Genomic DNA, 20,957 nt, shown 5'->3' on the forward strand with positions numbered 1-20,957 from the left:
TAACACGCCACCGCGGCTCGTTGGTCTAGGGGTATGATTCTCGCTTAGGGTGCGAGAGGTCCCGGGTTCAAATCCCGGACGAGCCCGCTTTTTTTCCTTGATGTCATCAATCAAATAATTCTCCTATGACACAAGTAGTGACTAAAAATGTGACTTGTTGAAACACACAATTGAAAAAGTCGTAATCTACATCTTATCACAACTTTCCAGAGAAAAGTGTTATGTCTTTCTAAAGACTAATGGATAACCTTTGTTTGTTTCTGCTGTTGTCCTACTTGTTATAATTCTCTGTGTTTTATTAGATTACGTGCTTCCAGTCATATATAACAGTAAATTTAATATCTTTAGATTTTGGACTCACGGCCAGACTAAACTAGCCATTTGAAGGCATTATCTTTAGTTTTAAGGAATAGCGATGAGCATTTTTCACGTTTTTCACATCTTATAGACTTTAGACTATAGATTAAAAATCAGTTACAGTCCTAACCATAAATACATTCATATTCAACATATGATAAACTGTGAAAAAGACAACATTTTCAAATTTAAGAAGGTGGATACAAAATATTTGTATGAGAAATCATTTAAACAATTAGAAAATGTATCAAAATGGTTTAATCTCCTGTTGATAAACTAATTACTTACTAATCAACTCAATTCAAGTTTTCAGCAGTAACCCACCCACACAAACACACACACACACACACACACACACACACACACACACACACACACACACAGAGTGTAAAACACAGCACTCAATTCTGAAAATAGTATCAATACGTTTATTGAGTGGTATGAATATTCTGTTTTAAAATAAATGCAAAATTGCAGATAGACCTGTACAGTTATATGTTCACAGTTTAACACATTCCCTTTGAATTGCCAACATAGATTAAAAGAGATAGGGTTTATTACAGACACAACATTATAGAAATGTGTAATATCCATCCATTATTATAAGAGTATCAAAATCATGCTTAATAAAAACCTTTAATTGCCCTTTCAGTCTAATAATCAATATATATATATATATGTATATATATATATATGTACAGTATATATATATTATATATATACAACTTATATTTGCACACACAAAAACATATACAAGCAAAAACCACAAAAAAAAATCCAGGAGCAAATGCAGATTAGTGGAGCCGCTACATTCGGTGTGTGTGTGTGTGTGTGTGTGTGTGTGTGTGTGTGTGTGTGTGTGTGTGTGTGCATGCGACCAAAAAAAAAGCCGTCTAATGGCATTAGATGATTATAAAATGACAACCTGTTGATTGTTTCTGATCAAACTGACCTGCAGATTTATGAATAGAGCAAAACTGATGTGACTGTGAATGTTTGGCTTTGGGAATGTTTTTTTTTTATATATAAAGTGCACATTGGAGACATGTACTAAGACGCTATACACAAAACTTTTTTGTTCTCCAGAAGCTGTAAAAAAAAAAGTTGTGCTCAGCAATTGTGATGGCATAGAATACAAATATTTGCTACCTTATGGCATCTGATTGGCATTATATGGATATATTAAAATATTGAACACTAATGAATTAAATGACTTTAAAAAAAAAAAAATCCTAACAGATCCTGTAAGGCAGGCTTGAATAAAACTCATCTACTCTTGAAAAACAAAAAGTTAAGCGCAAATTTCCCTGCTTTGCACTTTGTATTTTTCCCATATAAAAGTGTCATATGATAAAAAAATGCTACCAAGGTGTCACATCACAAACCAAAAACATAATTCATATCATAGACACATAAACTTGATCTAAGACATACAACATTTCATTGCTTCTACCCTTAAACCAACTGAGTGGTGTCTTTTCCTCACCAAAAAACGATAATGCCCCTGTGCAGCAACGTTCACATTTCTGAATGAACACATAAAAAAACACTTCACTCTGACAATGAATGAGTCCCCCTTTTTTCAACCCTGACACCAAAAGTACACAAGATCACACTGCTTTTACTAAGTGCATGTTTTCTGGTGTGTGCTGTAAAACATGAGTATGTATGTAGAAGAAAAAGCAAGCATTAGCTACCTGTTTGTTTTTTTTAAAGTCACTTCATGATGTAAGCTTGTAGAGGCAGATGAGGTGTGTGGTGTCATGAAGGAGGTGTTAGCCTTAGCGTTATGTCACAGGTAGCTGCACTGATAAGAAAGCTGATATATAACACAATGCACAGTAGGTGTGATAACGATACATTCTGGAAAGTTTCACATTATATTGGCCTAGCTAGCAAATAACGTGTTGTGTGTGTGTGTGTCCACAATCTTCACTCAAATGCATGCAGAGAAGCGAGAGCTGATGCTATAAAACGAAAGCTTAAGAGTATGATGTTTGTGTGTCTTGCTGTGTTTTCTCAGCTGTGAAGTTTAAAGGTATACTATGCAGGATACAAAGAAAAAAACAAAAACAATGTATAGACTTATACAAATGAGTTCCTCTCAATCATTACTTATGATGTATCGGTGTATCTACAGAGACTCTGCCCTCTGCTTGTATTTTCTTATTATTTTGTTCTGTTTACGATGTTTCTCTGTGTCAACCTTTGGGTGGTGGGTGTGTAGCCTCCAGTCAATAACAGCACACAGGGTATGAGGTCAGGACTCGTAGCTTAGTGACCAGTTTACATTGCTGTCTCTGTTTCTCTCCTCTGTTCTGCTCTGCTCTCTGTCTCTGTGTCATGGATGTATAAAGAGCTGCAGGACTGCATGTCTCATTGACCAAGGGTGGGGTGTTGAGCTACACACATGCAGAACAGAGAGGCCTCAGTGGACAGGACGAAGCTCTGCATTCAAACAAAATCTGACAAAGCAGTACCTTCCCGCAGGGTTGTGCAGAGGTGTTTATTTGTGCTTTAGAACATAAAGCGTTTTATTTATCTTTTAGCTCATTGAGCTGGGAAGGTGGGGCGAACTTTGAATGCTGTGTGCTTACCAGCACTAACCGACAAATCCTGCAGAGTATACCTTTAAACAGAGCAGGTGTAGATGCGGTTCGGATCTGTGGCCACAGGAGGGTGTTGCTCTCAGGCCAGCTGAGATGCTACGGCCCCTCTCAAAGAGAGTAAAAATAAAAAAGCGTCTTGATCCTCCACAGCTGATAAGAGGTCTGGTACAACACTCCGATTTCTATTATAATGTTAAGATGAGCTGGTAAATCTGCAGAGAGGATCAAAATTGATGGATAGATGAGTAGCAGGCTGACACCAACTCATATTCAGGCAAATGAGGTGAAAGGGTATGAACTTGCACCCTGAGGAACATTTCCCCACTCCCTCTTGGAGTCCAATGTTTAAGGCCAGCTCTTTACTATAGACCCCAACCCCTCAAGTCAAAGTGGTACAGTCCAACATTGAAGCCAGCACCAAGTTTCTTTCAAGTTGCTCTGTGCAACGCATTACACCAGGAGGTGGCGCTTTTTGTGTAAAGCCAGGTGGTCGGAGCGGGAGAAGCTGCGTTCACAGTCGGGGCACTGGAATGGTTTGACTCCTGTGTGCTTGCGGAAGTGTCTCGTCAGCTCGTCTGAACGGGCGAACTTCCATGTGCAGCCTTCCCACATGCACTTGTAGGGTTTTTCACCTGCACACAGGAAGAAAAAAACAGATCAACATTAAAAAACGGTTTTTGGATGATGGGAGGATGATGAGAATGTTTGCACCGATTGGAAAAGTAAGGCTTGTGTGTCTCACCGGTGTGTGTCCTGCGGTGTGCTTTCAGATGGGAGCTCTTAGTGTAGACTTTGTTGCAGCCTGTGAAATCACAGCGGTGGATTCTGCGCTTTTTCAGCGAGTCAGGAGAGTCGGCAGGGAGAGGATGCTTTGCCCCCGAATGAACTATTACTGACGGGTTGTTTCCCCTAAGAGACACAGAGAGAGAGAGAGAGGAAAAAAGATGTTAGAGCTTCACGTGTCTTCACTTGATATAACCAGGAGAGGGCGATGGTGTCATGTAAGAGCGACCTTCCTTCATGATGTTGAAACCTAAATGCAAGTTTTACAGTTATTTGGTTGCTGCCACTCTCCAATGCAATAACAAACGTCTACCAGTCAGGAAGTTGAAAAACACCTCCCGTTTATTCCAGTCTGCCACGCCTTTGCTTTGTCTTGTCACCACTATGGCGTTTGTTGATTTCATTCACCATTCAACCGAGCAACACTAACACAAAGCTGAAAAGCAAGCTCTTGAAAACTGTGAAATAGTAGATACATCTTTGCAATTCTCCTTCCAGTCACAAATCCAAGTTCAATGGACCAAAAGCAGATTCGGTTTCAAACACTCCGCACCCTGTATGTACATGTGTGTACAGAAATATAACATCAAAATGAGACACTAAAACAATGTAATACAACCGACAACAGGATAGAATAAAGACCCTTTAAAGTGTAAAGTAAAAAAAAGAAGAAAACAACAAAAAGCAAGAAGGAGTTGTCTTTTCACTATATCATTTAAGTGTGTGCGCGCATGTGTGTGTAAGTGGCAGTTGAGAGCAGGTGTCGAGTGTTGAAATATGAATCCCTCTCAGATCAGTTCTGCGTAAAGGAATGTGCCGAAAATCCCCGTGGAACACACACACACACACACGCACGCACGCATGCACACACACACACACGCACACACACACACAATTAGGCCAGCCCATCATTACGCATACTGCGCAAATTTGACCTATTTATTGTATACTTTCGTACTGTATATTTATACTATTAGGGTGTGACTGTGTTTTCAAGAGAGGTGATGAAAGCAGTTGGCGTGGTGACAACATCGCCCTGTGTTGGCACCCACCCTGACGACTAAAGGATGGGAGCGTGCGGGTGGAACAACACACACACACAGACACACACACACACACACACACACACACACACACACACACACACACACACAAACTAGCTTCCACAACATTCCCTGACTATTGTGTGACTATGTGTGCGCAACCTGCAATTATTTCTTTGATAAAAAGCTGTTACTTTGCAGAAGATGAAACACTACGGTCAAAAACAGACGATGCATGGGAGAGGGGGGAGATGGGAGGGGAGCGGAAGAGGAGGGCAAGAAAGGGGTGGGAGCTGCAGATGCCGGACAATGAGCGCTAAAAAATACAGGAAGCACCAAGTGAGGAAGGAGAAAGACTGAAAGAGAGAGAGGAGGAAGAGGAACAGGGGAGGTGACAGGATTCAGATGGTAGTTTGATATAAACCTGTGAGAGCGATAAGAAGACGTGGCAAAGAGCTGTAATGACTGTAAATGAAAGACTAAAAGACGCCACTGTGGAATGAAGGAATCTGACCCTTTATGGGGGTCAGACTTCTTCATACTATAGATTACAGTTAGTACACAGTGTGTTGATCATGACAGCTGTTGTGTAACTGCTCCTATATTATTTCTGTAAATTAAAACACTAATGTCCGTGTGTGACTTTTAGCTGTTTTATGTTAACTTCCCACTGCAGGAACAAAAAGAGGCATCAGAGCGTATCGAGATGTTGCCACTTTTGCACACTTTCCCAAAGAGCAGATTTATTCTCTAATTTCCAAATTTAGACTTGTTGGGCTGGACTGCATACCAAAACTGGTTTATCTTTTCAGTTCTGGTATCAAAAAACTTTTAGCAATGCCCAGCCCTAGTCTTGGGACTGCACCTGCAGTAAAAAAAAATCATAACAGGAACAGATATGGATCCACTCAAAAAACAGTCTCTGACTGCTATTTCCATATAAGGTTAAAGGAGAAGCGCTGCAGCAGACAGTGAAAATTGTGAAACTTTTGGTGCTTCTTTCCAAATTCGTGACTGAGTCTGCGTCACTCACTCATATTCGTGCGATATCCTGATGACCGATGACTTCATCTCATGGCTGCTGTGGGGGTCATGAGCGAGCTCAGGGCGAGGCTCTGTTTTGATTGGCCTGTGCAGATCGTGGGCGTCGCCTCGCAGCTCCATGGCCTTTGAAGAGTGAACTGGATAGAGGCAAAGAAATTCCCGGTCAGTATGGTCAGTGTAGCTTCGCAGAGCATCTAAGTTAATAAAAATAGGGTTTTATTTTGCTTTTTTTTGCCTCATTCTTCATTTTTACAGCAGAATATTTCAAAATTTGAACCTTCAATTCAAGCATTTTTTGTTATTATGCTACTACAAAAATCCCTATAAGGATAGACATTGCAAACAAAGTATGAAATAAAATAAATATGCACCTAATAGTTATGGATGAATTTTGTCATTATGTTTCTGTATCTGTCCCTCTCACAGATGAGATTCACCTCTAAGAATTACAGTAACCTCCAGTTTTCCTAAGAAACAGAAAAGTGCCGAAACTGTTATTTTAAATGTAGAGAAAATGAAGAGCACTTCCTCATTTTCTGTTTCTTGATATCAACATTCAACTAACTAACCCTTTTTTCATGAATCTGATTTTTAAATTGAATTAAAAGTCTCCTGTATTGTATTTGGTGAGGGTTGAACTTAACAAAACCATAAAAGTGGTCTCACCTGTCTTGTGCTCTCTGCTTCGATGATGGTCGTCGTCACTGCCGACTGGCGGGCTCACCATTATCGACTGGTGCAGATGGAGAGGGGAGGGGTAGAGGACAGACAGGGGCACCATCACTGGGGACACCATGACCCCTGACCCCTGGATGACCCCGGATCCTGAGCCGATCAGAGGAGCCACCATAGTAGGGTAAGGTAGTGAGGAAGTGGGCGGCTGCAGAGCGTGGGAGGGCGAGGAGCGCAGCTGGGACAGCTGAGGGGAGCAGCGGGGGGAGCCACGGCTCGCCGAGCTGTAGGGGGAAGGCGGTGAGCTGCGTGAGGAAGCTGGGGAGGAGGCGGAAGAGCAGGGAGGGGAGGAGGAAGAAGAGGTGGAGGAGGAGCGCTTGCTGACTGACAGGTCAACGGGCTCCAGCTGGGTGTGCGTGGGATTGCTGGGGGTGTGGGACTGGGTGAAGGCGTGCATGTGCGTGGGGTGGTAGATGTGCGCTGGGTGAGAGAAGATCACTCCGTATGGCTCCGGGGTTTTCACTAACGATGAGTAGAATGACTGTGAGAAAGAAAAAAAAGAGAGGATACAGAAGAAGGAAGCAGTGAAGGGGGACAAAAGAGCAGAGAGTTAAAATTTCCGTTCTGCATTGTATAACAGGGAAAACATGTTTCTGTCACTAACGCCAGCCAAAAAATGTAAACCCACTTCTGTTTGTGAGCGAACAACAGTTATATCTGACACTAGTGTGTGTGTGTGTCCATTAGCCCAATGCCTGGCAGTGTGTGTACCCATTGTATGCAAATTTCCCCTGTACAGCAGCCTGTTTGTCCAGGAAGAGCCGGAATGTGGGAACCAGTCCGTCTAGACACGTAGCAGGAGTGTGTGCGAGTGTGTGTGTGTAGGTCAGAGTTACTGTATGGCAGAACAAGCCCAGACATGACAGAGGCACACAAAAACACACATACAAGAACTCAAAGCTACAAAGACACATGTGTCTTACCGTCTCCATGTCTGTCTTCAAAGGGTAATCATACATCAGCATGGCTGCACAGGCCAGGCTCCTAAATAAAATAAAAACAAAGACACACAACCATCAGTACACGTAATTCATACATAACATTCAACAACTCAGGACTCACACTTGAACACTTATTTTTCATTTCATTTTATATTTGGTGTTCGGAACAGTTTAACATTTTTCATCTGTTAAAGTAAAATTATTTCTAAGGCTTGAACTTAGAAATAAAAAAACAAGAAATAAACTGCAAAGCATTTATAGTAAGACTTTGACTTACATATACACGCACACACACACACACACACACACACACACACACACACACACACACACACACACACACACACACACACACACACACACACACACACACACACACACACACACACACACACACACACACACATCCATTTGGGAAGTGACGAAAAGTAAAGTGGAGGGAGAGGCAAGACAAGCCAAGTCTGTAGTTAAGTATAGGTGCCTAAAAAGTGTCTGAAGTGTGTGTCTGTGTGAGCTCGACAGCACTTCCATTTCAGATTTTATGTGTCGTCTCCTCCTTTCTGCTTCCACCCATTACAACCAGAATCTATCCATCATGTTTACAAACCGCTCGGCTTGGAGAACCCTGCAGGCCACTTCATGTCAAGACTTTTGACTAGACCACAGTAGGGTCCAGGTGTGATGTCGCCAGAAAATATAATACTAAAAACTGGATGGTGATGCTGTAGTAGTACCTCAAGTATCAAAAAGGCAGAGAGTAACATACACCACCTACTGAGAGGCCTGTCAAGTGTTTGGAGCAGAAACGTGTGAGGTTTCAAAGGTGGTTCCAGTTACATCGACTTTGAATGGCCAGGTGCAGCTGCGATGACTCTGTGTTTGTGCCTAAACGAGTGTGTTTACGAGTGAGATTCTGTGTGTGTGTGTGTGTGTGTGTGCTCGCTGGAGCATTAAGGCAACATGAACTGTCAAAGAATGTACCCTGAGGGAGTCTGTGTGTGTGTGTGACCTGGTTAAAGTCCACAGTCTGGAGACAAGTTAGCCTTTAATTATTAACAAATGGGCAAGAACTGTCACACCCACACACACGCACACATGCACACACACACACACACACAGGGTGCAGAGTACAGATGGGGAGCAGACCAATAGGAGAGCAGGATGCTTGCTTGCTGGGTCAGGAAGGGTGTGAACATGACGACTGAAGCCTCACCCTTCGCCCGGCTCCAAAGAAACAAAGAGAGTGCAGTCAGGTGGTGTGTGTGTGTGTGCGCGTGCGTAACTGTGTGTGCACACGCGCGTGTGTGTGTACTTATGTCTTTCAGGGTGTGTTTCTAATCCGGGTTTGTATTGTATTGTAGTTCAACTGAAGGTCAAGCAGTTGTTCTATTGTGGCTGTGAATCACACATAGAGGTGACAATAAAAGCAGCTATGGAGCACAAACACATAGGCCATGTAATCGAAGGTGACATGCGCTCAGCTTCTCAGTTTTATAAGTGTAACCACAGCCAAGTGTGTATTTTACCAGCAAAAACAGGAAGCTCAGAATGTCCAAAAGAGTTGAGTTAAATATATTTTCAGTAGAGAGAGAAGAGAGGACAACATTCAAAACAACATACTACTAATAAAAACATGAGAACATTTTTTAAATACACAAGTATCATAAGCTAAAAGTGATAAAAAGATAAAAACTATTCGGGCTTGAACCATTATGATCAAATTCTTCACATCTTGCATCTGACCTGTGTTCATATTATGTATGTAAATTCCACTTCGCTGCTGAAGCAGTGATGCAGTGATGCAATAGGCGACACATGCCTGACTCACATGAAACACTTTTACAAACAAGGTGACACAGTGTTATTGATGGAAAAAAAACAGAAACCAGGCTTAGACAATATAATCCAACTTCATTCACTACTTTGGACCCCGAGGCACCAGTCCAACCTGTAGTCCTGCAATTCATCTGCTAATTATGTGTTATAATTACAGTTTCTTGTGATTGTTAGACTCATTCCTTCCACACATATTTGTATAATCGAAGGTTCCATCACAATGAAAAGATTCTATGCAATATCCTGCAGTCAGATTTATTTTACTTAAGTAATTCCAGAAATGAAACACAAAACAAAGCTATATATATATATTCATTATATGTATAGGATAGCATCAGATATACAGCTGTGTGTATCAGCCCTGTCTTCTGCATTTGGCCACAAGCACTCATCTACTGTATGTCCTCTCTTGCTATACACCTGGGGAAAAGTCTTTTTGGATGTCTGATCCATCTTCTGCAGAAATGTCCAGACATCCAGAATTCACTGCATCCAAAAAAGACATCTGATCATGTGGATAGTGGTCATAAACTTTCCACCTCCATGAGGAAAATAATTCTTCTCTGTGTCTGGCTAGGTCCATGTTTACTGTAAAAGCATAATCACATTGGCAGGTGCTCAGCTACAATGGGAATCAGCTGGTTTTAAGATAGTATGCAAGCATTGAAAGTGGACTGCAAATGGTAAATACACAGAGTTTGAGTGAGAAATTCATGAAATGTGTATTATGCGGTCAGTTATTTACAGTCTAGTTAACACCGGCTGCTTCTGTGGTGATTGTTTTAAGAGTTTTGGTGATGTGAACTTAGTATTGAGCAACACATGTAAATAACGTAAAAAACTAGGTGACATCTCGAAATACTTGTTTTTGTCTGATCCACAGTCCCAACCCCAAAATATTAAGTACAGAATAGTAAAAAAAAGCAGAAAGTAGCAAATCCATACACTGGAGAAGCTTCAAGCAACAAACCTTTGGCATATTTGCTTGTTAAATGTATTAAGTGGTTAATTATCACAGATCTTTGGGCATTCATTTTCTGTTGATCAATGTTCAGCCCTACCAACTAGTTCCAACTATCTGCTGGAAAAGTAGATCAGACTAGTCAGGTTGGTGCTACAGTAGGTTGAATGGACCGGAAGGAACATTTGCGAAACACTCACAAGATCTGTACGCTAACCCTAAACCTAACCCAAACACACACTCAGCCCTCCCGCCATCTACAGTCAAGGAAAGTAGTAGTGTTGCAATTTTAAATCTTGTGCCACATGCTGGAAATCCCTTTACATTGCCTGTATGAGGCAGCATCAATAGGTCTTAAACTGCTGCTGCTATTAATTTGTTTTCTGCTCTAAAATGACCAAAGACCCCCCCCCCCCCCCCCCCCCCCCGTACCTAAAAAAACAGAACAGTTGTGAGTCACTGACAAGCAGGGTGTCACTTATCTAAGAAGGAAAAAAAATCACTTATCACACAAAAATATGCATTTGCCAACTCAAACGGGAGTGAGTCAGGGTCAAATCCTATACATGCAAATCATCCTGTCAGTGCAGGATGTGCTCAGCCTGAGGGAGTTATGTGTGTACCTGTGAGTCATGTGTGCTTTTTCATGTGTATGCAAATCCAAGTTCAGAAGAAAAATATCACAATTAGTTTAACATACTGTAAAGAACCACAATTGATGCTTATCTGAATTCATCTCTCTGGCACAACCCCAGAAGCACTTAATGTACATTTAAGTCCTCGAAAGAAAAAATAACACGTACATTCACAGAACATACTATTCCTGCCAGAGTTCACCTGTCATGCAGTATTTCCCTCCCAGGCTCGCTAAAAGTTGATTTATGAAATCTGAGACACTAAGACACGTTCTGTATAGCTTACTTGGACAAAGCTGCCTGTCAGTCAGTCAGTCAGCACTGGTTTGAGCAAACAGAGAGCAGTTGGGGTGATGGTGGCATACACCAGTGTCACACAAAATCATTTCTGTTCATTTTAATCTGTGAGGAGGTGTGAGTCAGTTGGTGTGGCTTTACCACACATTGAAATGAACAGGGGAGAATGATCAGCCAGCATGTAACATCTGGGTGGTGATTGGGAAGACCATCCTTGTGAAAAGACTGACTTTTCCTCTGGGGATGCAATGAAGTGCAGAAAGTTGAGTCAATCACAGGAAATGACTTTTTTAATTATTTAAACTGCATCTTCTTCAGTAAACTTCGACAAGCCAGAAGAGGGAGATAAATCTGCAACTGGAGCTTGCTGTTTTTTTGTAACAAGTCAAACTGATCTGCTGGAGGTACTGTGTATCCCTCAGGTGGAAAATCAAAAGACATCCACACTGTGACGTGAAGGAGCCACTGAGTACTGCACCTATTTGGTAAATAAGTAACCTACCTTTGGTTTTTGGGATGTATTTTCTCCCTGTGCACTCTCTTCATGTGGGTGTGTGTTTGTGCATGTCAAGTGCGGTCTGCAAATATTGTCCTTCTAGGTCAGTGGCGCTACTGTGTACTCAACCCCAACCCACTCAGCAAACACTTCCTACACCCCTCTGTCTCTCCACCCTTGGACACCAAATCTTCTTCTACATCTTCTCTTCGGTCGCTCCTCAGCAATCACTCATGTCTTTACTACTGTATTTATCTGAACCCCTCACCACCCCACACTCTCTCTCTCTCTCTATGAATGATATAAAACAACATGACTGAGGGGGAAAATATTGTGGCTTAGAGTCCCTGGCTACCGACTCAACCACACGCACACACATATGTACGTGCACACACATACACACACAGCCGCACACCAAGTTTCTGCTAGCTCAACAGAATACACACACTAAATCACTAAAGGACTAAATTATTACAGACACACATTCTCAGCGTACGCAGACACACGCGGGGCTGCACACACACACTCACACACTCACACACACTCTAATGGCAACAGGCTGGAGATGATGAGATCACCAGAGAGACCAGAAACCTCCAGACAACAGCTTTGTCCAAGAACACGCCACAATAGACACACACACACACACACACACACACACACACACACACACACACACATTTACGCCACAGCCTTCAGTTCCCTGCTTCTGACTCCTATCCTTCACTTTCTCTCTTCACCACCACTTTTTCAGTTTTGTATGACTTACCTGAAACATTTTGATTCACACAGCCCTAACACAAAGCATTGCTTACAGTGTAGAACGTCATACTGTAGCTATACTCATACCATGTTACCTATATTCTCAACTCTCTCCTGGGAATGCACTGATTTATCCTTATTTAAAATCCTAATTATGTGACTCATCAAGGTGCAAAGCTAATATTCCAGCATTTAACTTTTCATTTTCTTGAGCTCACCTTAAGCGCAGTTTCACGTCTCTCCACACTCCTTCTGTTGCCCCCTACCCATCCAAGTTTACTCCTTCTTTCACCCCCAAAGTGTGCCTCCCTACTCCCTTAATTTCAACCCCTTACCTCACTCCTACTCCTGACTCCCCTAATAATGCCTCACATCCTCCGACTTTGACTCCTAGTTTGAACTCTTCAGCTCATTCCTCTCACTTTAAGGCCCCCACTGAAGCCCCCCTATCCTCAGATGTTGGCTATACCCTCATCTGAGCTGCCAAACCCACTCCTCCCATCCTTAAACACACATGCACATACATGCACAGACACAGGCACAAGAGCCCCTCTCTCTCTCTCTCTTCGTCAGACTGCAGGCCTGCAGACCTCAGGGGGAAGACAGAGGGGGCCATCAGCAGGGGAGAGGAAACAGGATCCATCATCACACATGCAAACGCACACAAACACACATTTAAAGACACACTGGAGTTGACATAAGGCTCAAACACTGACACACACACACGCACACACACACACACACACACACACACACACACACACACACACACACACACATACATACACACATGTGCATGCACCTCTTACCATACTTGTCAAAGACAGCAAAGTTTTGAGGCTTTCCAGACAACTGAGGACAGAGGGAAAGAGAGAGGCTGCCAGAGAGAAAGAGCGGAAGCCCTCAGAGTTTAGTCTGACTGTTATTATTTCCACACTGCGTGATGGGTCGGGGGGTGTAAAGAGGAGAAGGAGGAGGAGGAGGAGGAGGAGGAGAGTGAAGCCAAATGGGGGGTGCTGCTGCAGGGGGCCTGCGGTTTCCTGTCCGACTCCCCCCTCCAACACCGCACCTCCTTACCCGAAGAATGAGAGGAGAGAGGGGGAATGAAAGGAGAGTGAGGGCAAAGAAAACAGCCGCTCTGACCAAACTATGTCAAAATGGAAGTGGAAAGAACAAGGCAGAGACAGAAACAGGGAAGAAAAACGAAGTGGGTTTCGACCAAAATATGACAAAACTTCAATGAACCTCAAACATGGGGAGGGGGGGTGGCGGTAAGAGAGAGCAGTCACAGTGGCTCAATCCAGCGGTTTAAAAGCGGTAACAGACACACTGCAAAAGTGTTTGTGTGTGTGTGTGCTTGTACATGAATGTGTGTGTGCGTGCATGCGCGTACTGGCACACATGTGAAGTTGTGTAACGAGTTACAGCTTTTTAAGTTTATGGCTGTTTGTGGACCACAGTGTCCCTACTTCCTTTACTTCTAATGGAGAATCACCAACTATTCAGCATCCAGGAGTTTAATGTTTAGCTCTAATGTTCACTCAGACATGCCCTTTGAGCAGTGTGTGTGTGTGTGTGTGTGTGTGTGTGTGTGTGTGTGTGTGTGTGTGTTTGTTCCACCAGATAACATCAGCATGTTGATTCAGGAAAAGAGGCGTAGGTGAGGGTGGGGTATTTGGGGTGTGTAGGTGTGTTGTCCTGCCCTAATGAGAGACAAATAAATCAAAAATCATAACAAAAAAAAATTCGGCTCGACTTTTTCTACTTTGTTTTAAACTTTTCCAGAGGTAAAAAGGAGTTTAAAGTAAGACAAAGAGGCAGCAAGGTCGCCCTCATTCCACCCGTCCACCCCCCACATCCACATCCCTCTCTCCTCCCTTCTTTCTCCCTCTCTCTCTCTCACTCCAGGCTCTAAACAGGATAAGGGCTTCATATGCCAAGTGGAATGTGTGACGCAAGCCTCAGCCTTGAAACAAAGCACAGGAAACAGGGAGAGACAGAGACGGAGAAACACAGAGAGGCAGAGAGAAAGAGATGTGTATTGTAAACGATGAAGCGGGAGGACAACGCGGGGACGGATGCTCAGGTGTGACTGAATGTTTGAATCGCTGTCTCTCCCTCTCACACACACACACACACACACACACACACCTGTCACTTATACTCCACTCTCTGTGTAACCCTGCCTGCACTCACTCAGGCTCTGACACTGTGCAGCCACACTGGGGGTCACCTCACACTTTCACACCAAGGCTTCAGCGTCAGATTCAGCTTTTACTGACAGCCTGTCAATCTGATCTATGGCTGACACAATTAGACAATTAATCAATCAAGCAAAAATTTTCTGTTTTATCAAGCACAAATGTCAAATAGCCTACTCTCTGATTCCAGCTTTAAGTCATTTAAAATCTTGACTCTGGACACAAAAAAAATACATTTGAAGACACCAATGTGGGCTTTGTTTTTGACATTTCAGCAGTTAATCATTGAATAAAACTATTTGCAGATGAACTGAACCATAACAGACCACAGCATTTTTTATTATAGTAAATGTCTAAATGTGGACCACCAAAATAGACTAAAAACACATATCATGCGGTCAAGATATTACTAAGAGTAAAAACGACAAGAACCAATTATACACACAGGAGCAGAATACTATAGCAGTGTCACTCTTTCTTCCTCATAAATATATAATTTAATAACTTTTTTATTTCAACTAATTCAGCAACAAATTGCTAAAAAGGAAAAAAAAGACAGTGAAGGCTATAAATAGAGTTGCCTCTCTGCTGCCTTACGTCAGTTATCAGCCATATAAGATCATTCGTCATCGGGTCAATTTTTGTGATGGAATATTTTCATTCACAAAGAGAAGATAAGACCTCTTTGGGTTAATTAACTAATTACTTAAAATACAAAACAGACACTAGCAGCTTGAACCTATTAAACTTAACATCAACTCCACATGTATAGACTTTGTTTCTCTGTCATAATGAAGTTTGCAATAATGCAACACTAACTGTTTCGGTCTTCTCCACAGAAACTCAGTGTGCCGGGGTCATTCAGAAGAAGACCACAGCGTTGTCAAAACTTACTTCTCAGCTGGAGTACACAGGCTTATTCCTTTCAAAGATGCCCTGCTGAAAAGCTCAGACTCCTCTCAGTACGACAAAGTCAAACTCCGCTGAAAAAGTGACGCAGGCGACTCGGCTGTGTGTGTCACTGACATACGGCTCAAAAAAAACAAGACGGTCCAGTGATCGATGGCTCCACAAAACTTCCCGAAGTTACGAAACTCTCTCTCTCTCTCTCTCTCTCTCTCTCTCTCTCTCTCTCTCTCTCTCTCTCTCTCTTTCGGTGTGTGTGTGTGTGTGTGTGTCTCCGGTTTTGTCGTTTAGAAACTGCTGCTGTCACATGATCCGCTGTCTGTTCTCCATGGGGTTGGGCCGCTGGGCGGGACCGGGGCGGGGTGGTCCAGTTTGTGTGTGTGTGTGTGTGTGTGTGTGTGTGTGCGCGCGCGCGCGCGTGTGTTTTAACACTAATGATCTTCAAACACAGGAGCAGTGTATTTTAAATGAGATACAACATTTTAATTTTAATATTAAATGCCTAATATTATTTGAATTATATTTGTAGTAATAAATGGATAATAGCAACACCACACTGTCCTGCAGTAGCCTAACAAATTATAATCATCAATAAATAAAGGATAAACTACTCAGAGAGCATGAATTGTTCCTGACAGTGTTAAAATGTTATCTAATAATTTGATTGTTGTGAGGATGCATTATTGTGTAGGCATCACTTTAATTGTGTAATTAACGTTTATACTGACAGGCATGCATCATATTTTATAAACTTGTCATACTGTAGGCTATATTTTGGATTTTCAAGTATAAAATAATATACAATGGAAATACTCATGTTGAGTAGAAGTACCTCAAAATGACATATAAAGCTACTCACTTTCATTCCATCAGTGAATATTGATCTGCACAATGTCATTTAAAATCATAATTTATCATAATTTTAATTTTTATCATTTTTATAATTGATTTAATTGTGTGTACATTTTAAGAATAAAGCAAACGCACATGTTAAAATGAAAATATAATTTATTCTAATTTAGGACCCATTAATGACATATTCTTATGTATTTATTTATGTATCTAGTTATTTGTTTGGTTGTTTGTTTTCAGACCGCATTAATTTGTCCTATTCATTAACTTTCTGAGAATTTGACCTAGAAATGTAATATCAGCGTTTTTTCTTAATTCACATGACTGAAAATCATTTTCTGCGGTTGTAAATACAAACAAGTCTTTAGCAACCCTTCAAAACCATTTGTGAGTGTAGGAGGAAGGTGTACGACAAAGAACAGGCTCTTCCTACAAGGAAGTGCATTTACTGATATGAGGGAGGGACAGAAAATGGTGCAGCGAGAGTTAAACACAGCTTATATAATGTAATATACAACCTTTGTCACTTATACCATTTCTACTGCTTGGCTGACAGGTTGTCATTGAAATCAGGTTTCAGAACACCACTTGTCAACGCTGTCATTAAAATAAATCAGTATAATGAACTACTGGTAACCATAGAAAAAACCCCTAATGGTTCACTTTACACTTTCAGTATAATTTTTAACCTGAATTAAATGACTCAATACAAAATGAACACGTTTTCAGTACTACTCAACCCACTGAGAACCGACACCGAAATCACTCCCTTTTTCACACATTCACACCCTGTAGTTTACTCAGTAGTGAGCAGTGTGATAAATAGAGACTTCAGACACTCACTAATCATTGTCATATTGTGTTACTAACATCAGCTGTAGTTGTTTGCATCAATAAAATGTGAAGCACTGCATTGTCCGATTCAGACTGTCATATGAATCACTTAGGTGTTTATGAAATGTGTTACATTTGTTGACAATGTTAATAACACAAAGTGACAGCAGTCAGGGCAGTCGTGTTAGTAGCAACATATCATAAAACATGAATTTATCTCATAAAAAAGGTTGGCTGTTCTCTAATAGTCATCCATCATTGTGACACATGGTATGATTATTACTAACAAGCTGAAGACTCAGATAATCATTTTCTCAAGCGTAATAATAGACTTGCATTCATTTTTTAGGCAGCCAGAGAGACAACTTCAACTGCAAACAGCTTAGGTCACTGTTGTGTGACTTTCTGTTCCCTGATGCACACAAATCAGTTAGTTTAGCTGTACCTCTCACCAGCCAAGGATTAACAAACATCTTCTGCATTTTATTAGGTACAGTATAGATGATACACGCTATGTTCTCCTGATGTTTTATCCACTCCACACAGCTTCCGACTCACACATTTTCCTCAGTAGTTAGATTTACATTGCATGCTCATTTATTCATATGGTGCACTTTAAACATTCTTGTATTTGTAATACTTATGCACTTAAATATTAATTGATGCTTTAGTAATTTGTAATTTTTATAGTTGGTAAGAAAAAGCAGACAAACGGAGAGGTTAAAAAGCACTGGATTACAAGCTCCTGCTCCTCTTTATTATGAAAGAAAAAGGCAGGGCAAAACCTATATAAAAAAAACCCTAACCTTACACACATGATGGCATCTGTCATCATGGATCTGTCCTCCATGCTCACTCGGGCCTGTGCATCGAGGCGAGATAGTGCCAGGTGAATGTTGAAATAAGGCTGTGATGATCTGACAGCTGTTATTTCATGGATGGTTTCTATATTAGCTGAGGTGTATGCCTTTCAAGTCTGAACACACATCCGCTTAGGCTTAACCAGCTCCGTCTTCATGATAGTTTAAGCATGAGATGTGGTGATGTCTTACAGTGCAGGATGGATGGGAACATGATGGGGGGCTGCTTGGGTCAGATAAGTCATTGTAATTGTGTTTCTGTGTCAAAAACGATTCATAGGGAACAAAATATACGTGAGGAACCTGCACACTCTGCACCTGTAGGTGGCATTATGTAAAATGTCATACTGTAGGTGTGTGACTTTGCTAGATCTCCATGGTATGTTAGTCATTGTGTCTGGATAGCAATTACAAGCAAAGTTTGTTTTGTGATTTTAATGCTTCATCTCTGGGATTAGGTGGAACTATTTTTGTTGTCTGACTTGACATTTCTAGATGTACTATAAGTCAGTATCACTCTTTGCAGGACCTATAGCAGATTTTCAGATTTTTAATCTTTCTTGATCTTTGATTTATTTCACATTGACCAAAACACTATATTCAGACCCACCTGCATGTATATGTATACATATGTATGTGCATAATGTATATATACATATCAGGTAGTAGACAAAATATCTGGGGTGGTTTTCACTCCCAAAGAAACTGTCCACAGTCTGTATTGTAAAATATCTTAAATAACTGTCCCTGGAAAACAGAGGTATTCATTGCCTTTGGGTCCACTTACATTTTACTGGGTTGGTGACATGACATCTATCACAATTATCACAAGTGGGAAGATAATTTGCAGTTGTTGGTTTTGTTTTTGTATGTGTTTTTTAAAATATTTTTTAATCCACTTGTTTTAAGTTGTAATTGCGTTCTGTACTGTGTGCCACGCCTAAGTGATGCTGCTGATAAACTTGTTTTGTTTTGTTCTCTTTGTGCCTCTTCTCATGCATTGCTGCATGCTTATATGATGGAGAATTACATTCACACATTGTCAGTTTTAAATGTATGTACAAATATATACATTATATAAGCATGCAGACACAACCAACACCTTATGCATCCTGCAGATGTTGTTCTGAAATAAGATATGAAAGATTTGGGTTTTGAGCAAGCAGGTTTCACACTGTCATCATCCGCACCCTGATTTTTCTAAGTCTTCGGTGTGTGTGTGCATGTGTGTCTGTGTGTGTGTGTGTGTGTGTGAGTGTGTGTCTGCGCTCACGTATGTGTGTGTTAGCACGTGCATGTTCCAGCAATGAAAAACTTTCATTTTTGAATAGAAGCTTTAATAAAAGTTTTTGCAGAAAATTGAGCCCCAGCAGGCCTATAGGCATGAGTACATGAGTTGTGAAGTGCCAACATGACATGACATGCAAACACAAACACGCACACACATACACACACATGGTGAGTTCATACATGCAGACTTAGTTAGTTAGTTTGACATTTAGCCATTAAGGGATCATAACTTAAATTTAAAGCTTCATTGCTGCCTTTATCAGTTTAACAGTTTAATGGTGATGAAGGACATACACACTTACACATCAACTATAACTTAAGCAGGTCTACAGTCATTATTTTAGAAATACAGAGGACAGATCTCCTGGCCTGAATTGGTGGTCTACATCGGATTTAATTTTTTTTTTTTTTTTTTGCAAAAAATAAATTATTGCAAAATAATTTCTACATAAAAAGAGATCATTTATGCAGTTGCTTGCTAAGATTCTCAAATAAACAGTCAATTAAAAGTCAAATAAAATTGCCAATTTAGTTCACATTTAGTAAAAATATATTTGTTTGATATTTGACATTAGTCAATAAAATTAAAAAATGATGGTAATATTCAAAGTGCTGTAATATCCATTGATAAAGCTGGTAATAATTGCTCTTGCTGGCCTAAAAGCAGTCATATTTGAATATATTGGGCCTACTGAATACAACCTACACAACATGCTCAATGTAGAGGTTAAGGTAAGACATTGCCTGAATTAAAATATTTACAATGAACACTTTGGATCATCCACATAAACAGCAACTAACAATAAACAGCCAAAGGTATCATTTTACTGCAGCAGGATGATCAGATAACAGATACTTAAGAAACAGAAAATGTTTTATTTTTTACCTCAGCAGAAATCACGTTGGACACCTGATCAGATTTGATCCAGAGTTGTAGAAGTTGAGGCTAGATTCTCTGACCCCTAATATCCTGAAACTGAGAGCAAAAGCGAGTGCAAACTTCCAGTGCAAATGCACGTAGGTGTGGCATGCACATTTTTGCAACAATTTCCCACCTCTACACAAGCTTGTTTACAGCCAGGAAACAAGTGTAAAACATAGACTACCTGAGGAAAATGAAATAATGGCTGAACTTGTGCTTACTTGGCTCAGGTTTAGTTTGTTTCACCACCTCAGTGAGTAAGGCTGAGCTCCACAGAATTTAATTTGTCCATCAGGTTGTTTGTGTACGCATGTGTTTGCATGTAACTGAAGACTTTTTATTTCACCGTTGTTCTATTCTGAGGAATGTGGGGAATCACAAGACTCAACAGTTATTTATCTGTGTATGGGTGTGTAGGTAAGAGTTCACATTTACTAGTTTCTGTAACGTGTTTGTTTTAATGTGGAATTTGTGATATCATATTGTCTTCTGTTGAAAATTTTGACATGATTTTTTTCCATGGAAACAAAATAGATGAGCGTCAAGCACTACATGATGTGATGCTTCACTGCCAACAATGATGAGGAGTTACAAAA

At 40.9% G+C, this 20,957-nt stretch overlaps 1 protein-coding gene and 1 non-coding gene across 5 annotated transcripts; one reads left to right on the forward strand and one right to left on the reverse strand.

Annotated features, from left to right (window-relative positions):
* Positions 1-14: 14 nt before the first annotated feature.
* trnap-agg (transfer RNA proline (anticodon AGG)) lies at positions 15-86 on the forward strand. Its single transcript has one exon. It is a non-coding gene; the product is annotated as a tRNA-Pro (tRNA).
* A 685-nt stretch (positions 87-771) lies between these two features.
* Positions 772-15,785, reverse strand: klf3 (Kruppel-like factor 3 (basic)). Of its 4 annotated transcripts, none has more exons than XM_053337070.1 (6): positions 15,592-15,785; positions 7,492-7,552; positions 6,503-7,049; positions 5,826-5,973; positions 3,709-3,875; positions 772-3,598 (listed from the first exon to the last, which is right to left on the reverse strand). In XM_053337070.1, the coding sequence occupies exons 2-6, from the start codon at positions 7,531-7,533 to the stop codon at positions 3,417-3,419; spliced, it is 1,086 nt and encodes a 361-aa protein (XP_053193045.1). In that variant the 5' UTR covers positions 7,534-7,552; positions 15,592-15,785; the 3' UTR covers positions 772-3,416. The 4 variants fall into 4 exon arrangements, with proteins under 4 accessions (XP_053193045.1, XP_053193060.1, XP_053193052.1 ...); XM_053337085.1 differs by lacking the exon at positions 15,592-15,785 and adding an exon at positions 14,693-14,711; XM_053337077.1 differs by lacking the exon at positions 15,592-15,785 and adding an exon at positions 12,715-12,756.
* Between the last annotated feature and the right edge of the window lie 5,172 nt (positions 15,786-20,957).

Source organism: Scomber japonicus, chromosome 2 (genome assembly GCF_027409825.1).
Source record: "Scomber japonicus isolate fScoJap1 chromosome 2, fScoJap1.pri, whole genome shotgun sequence".
Lineage (NCBI taxonomy): Eukaryota > Metazoa > Chordata > Actinopteri > Scombriformes > Scombridae > Scomber > Scomber japonicus.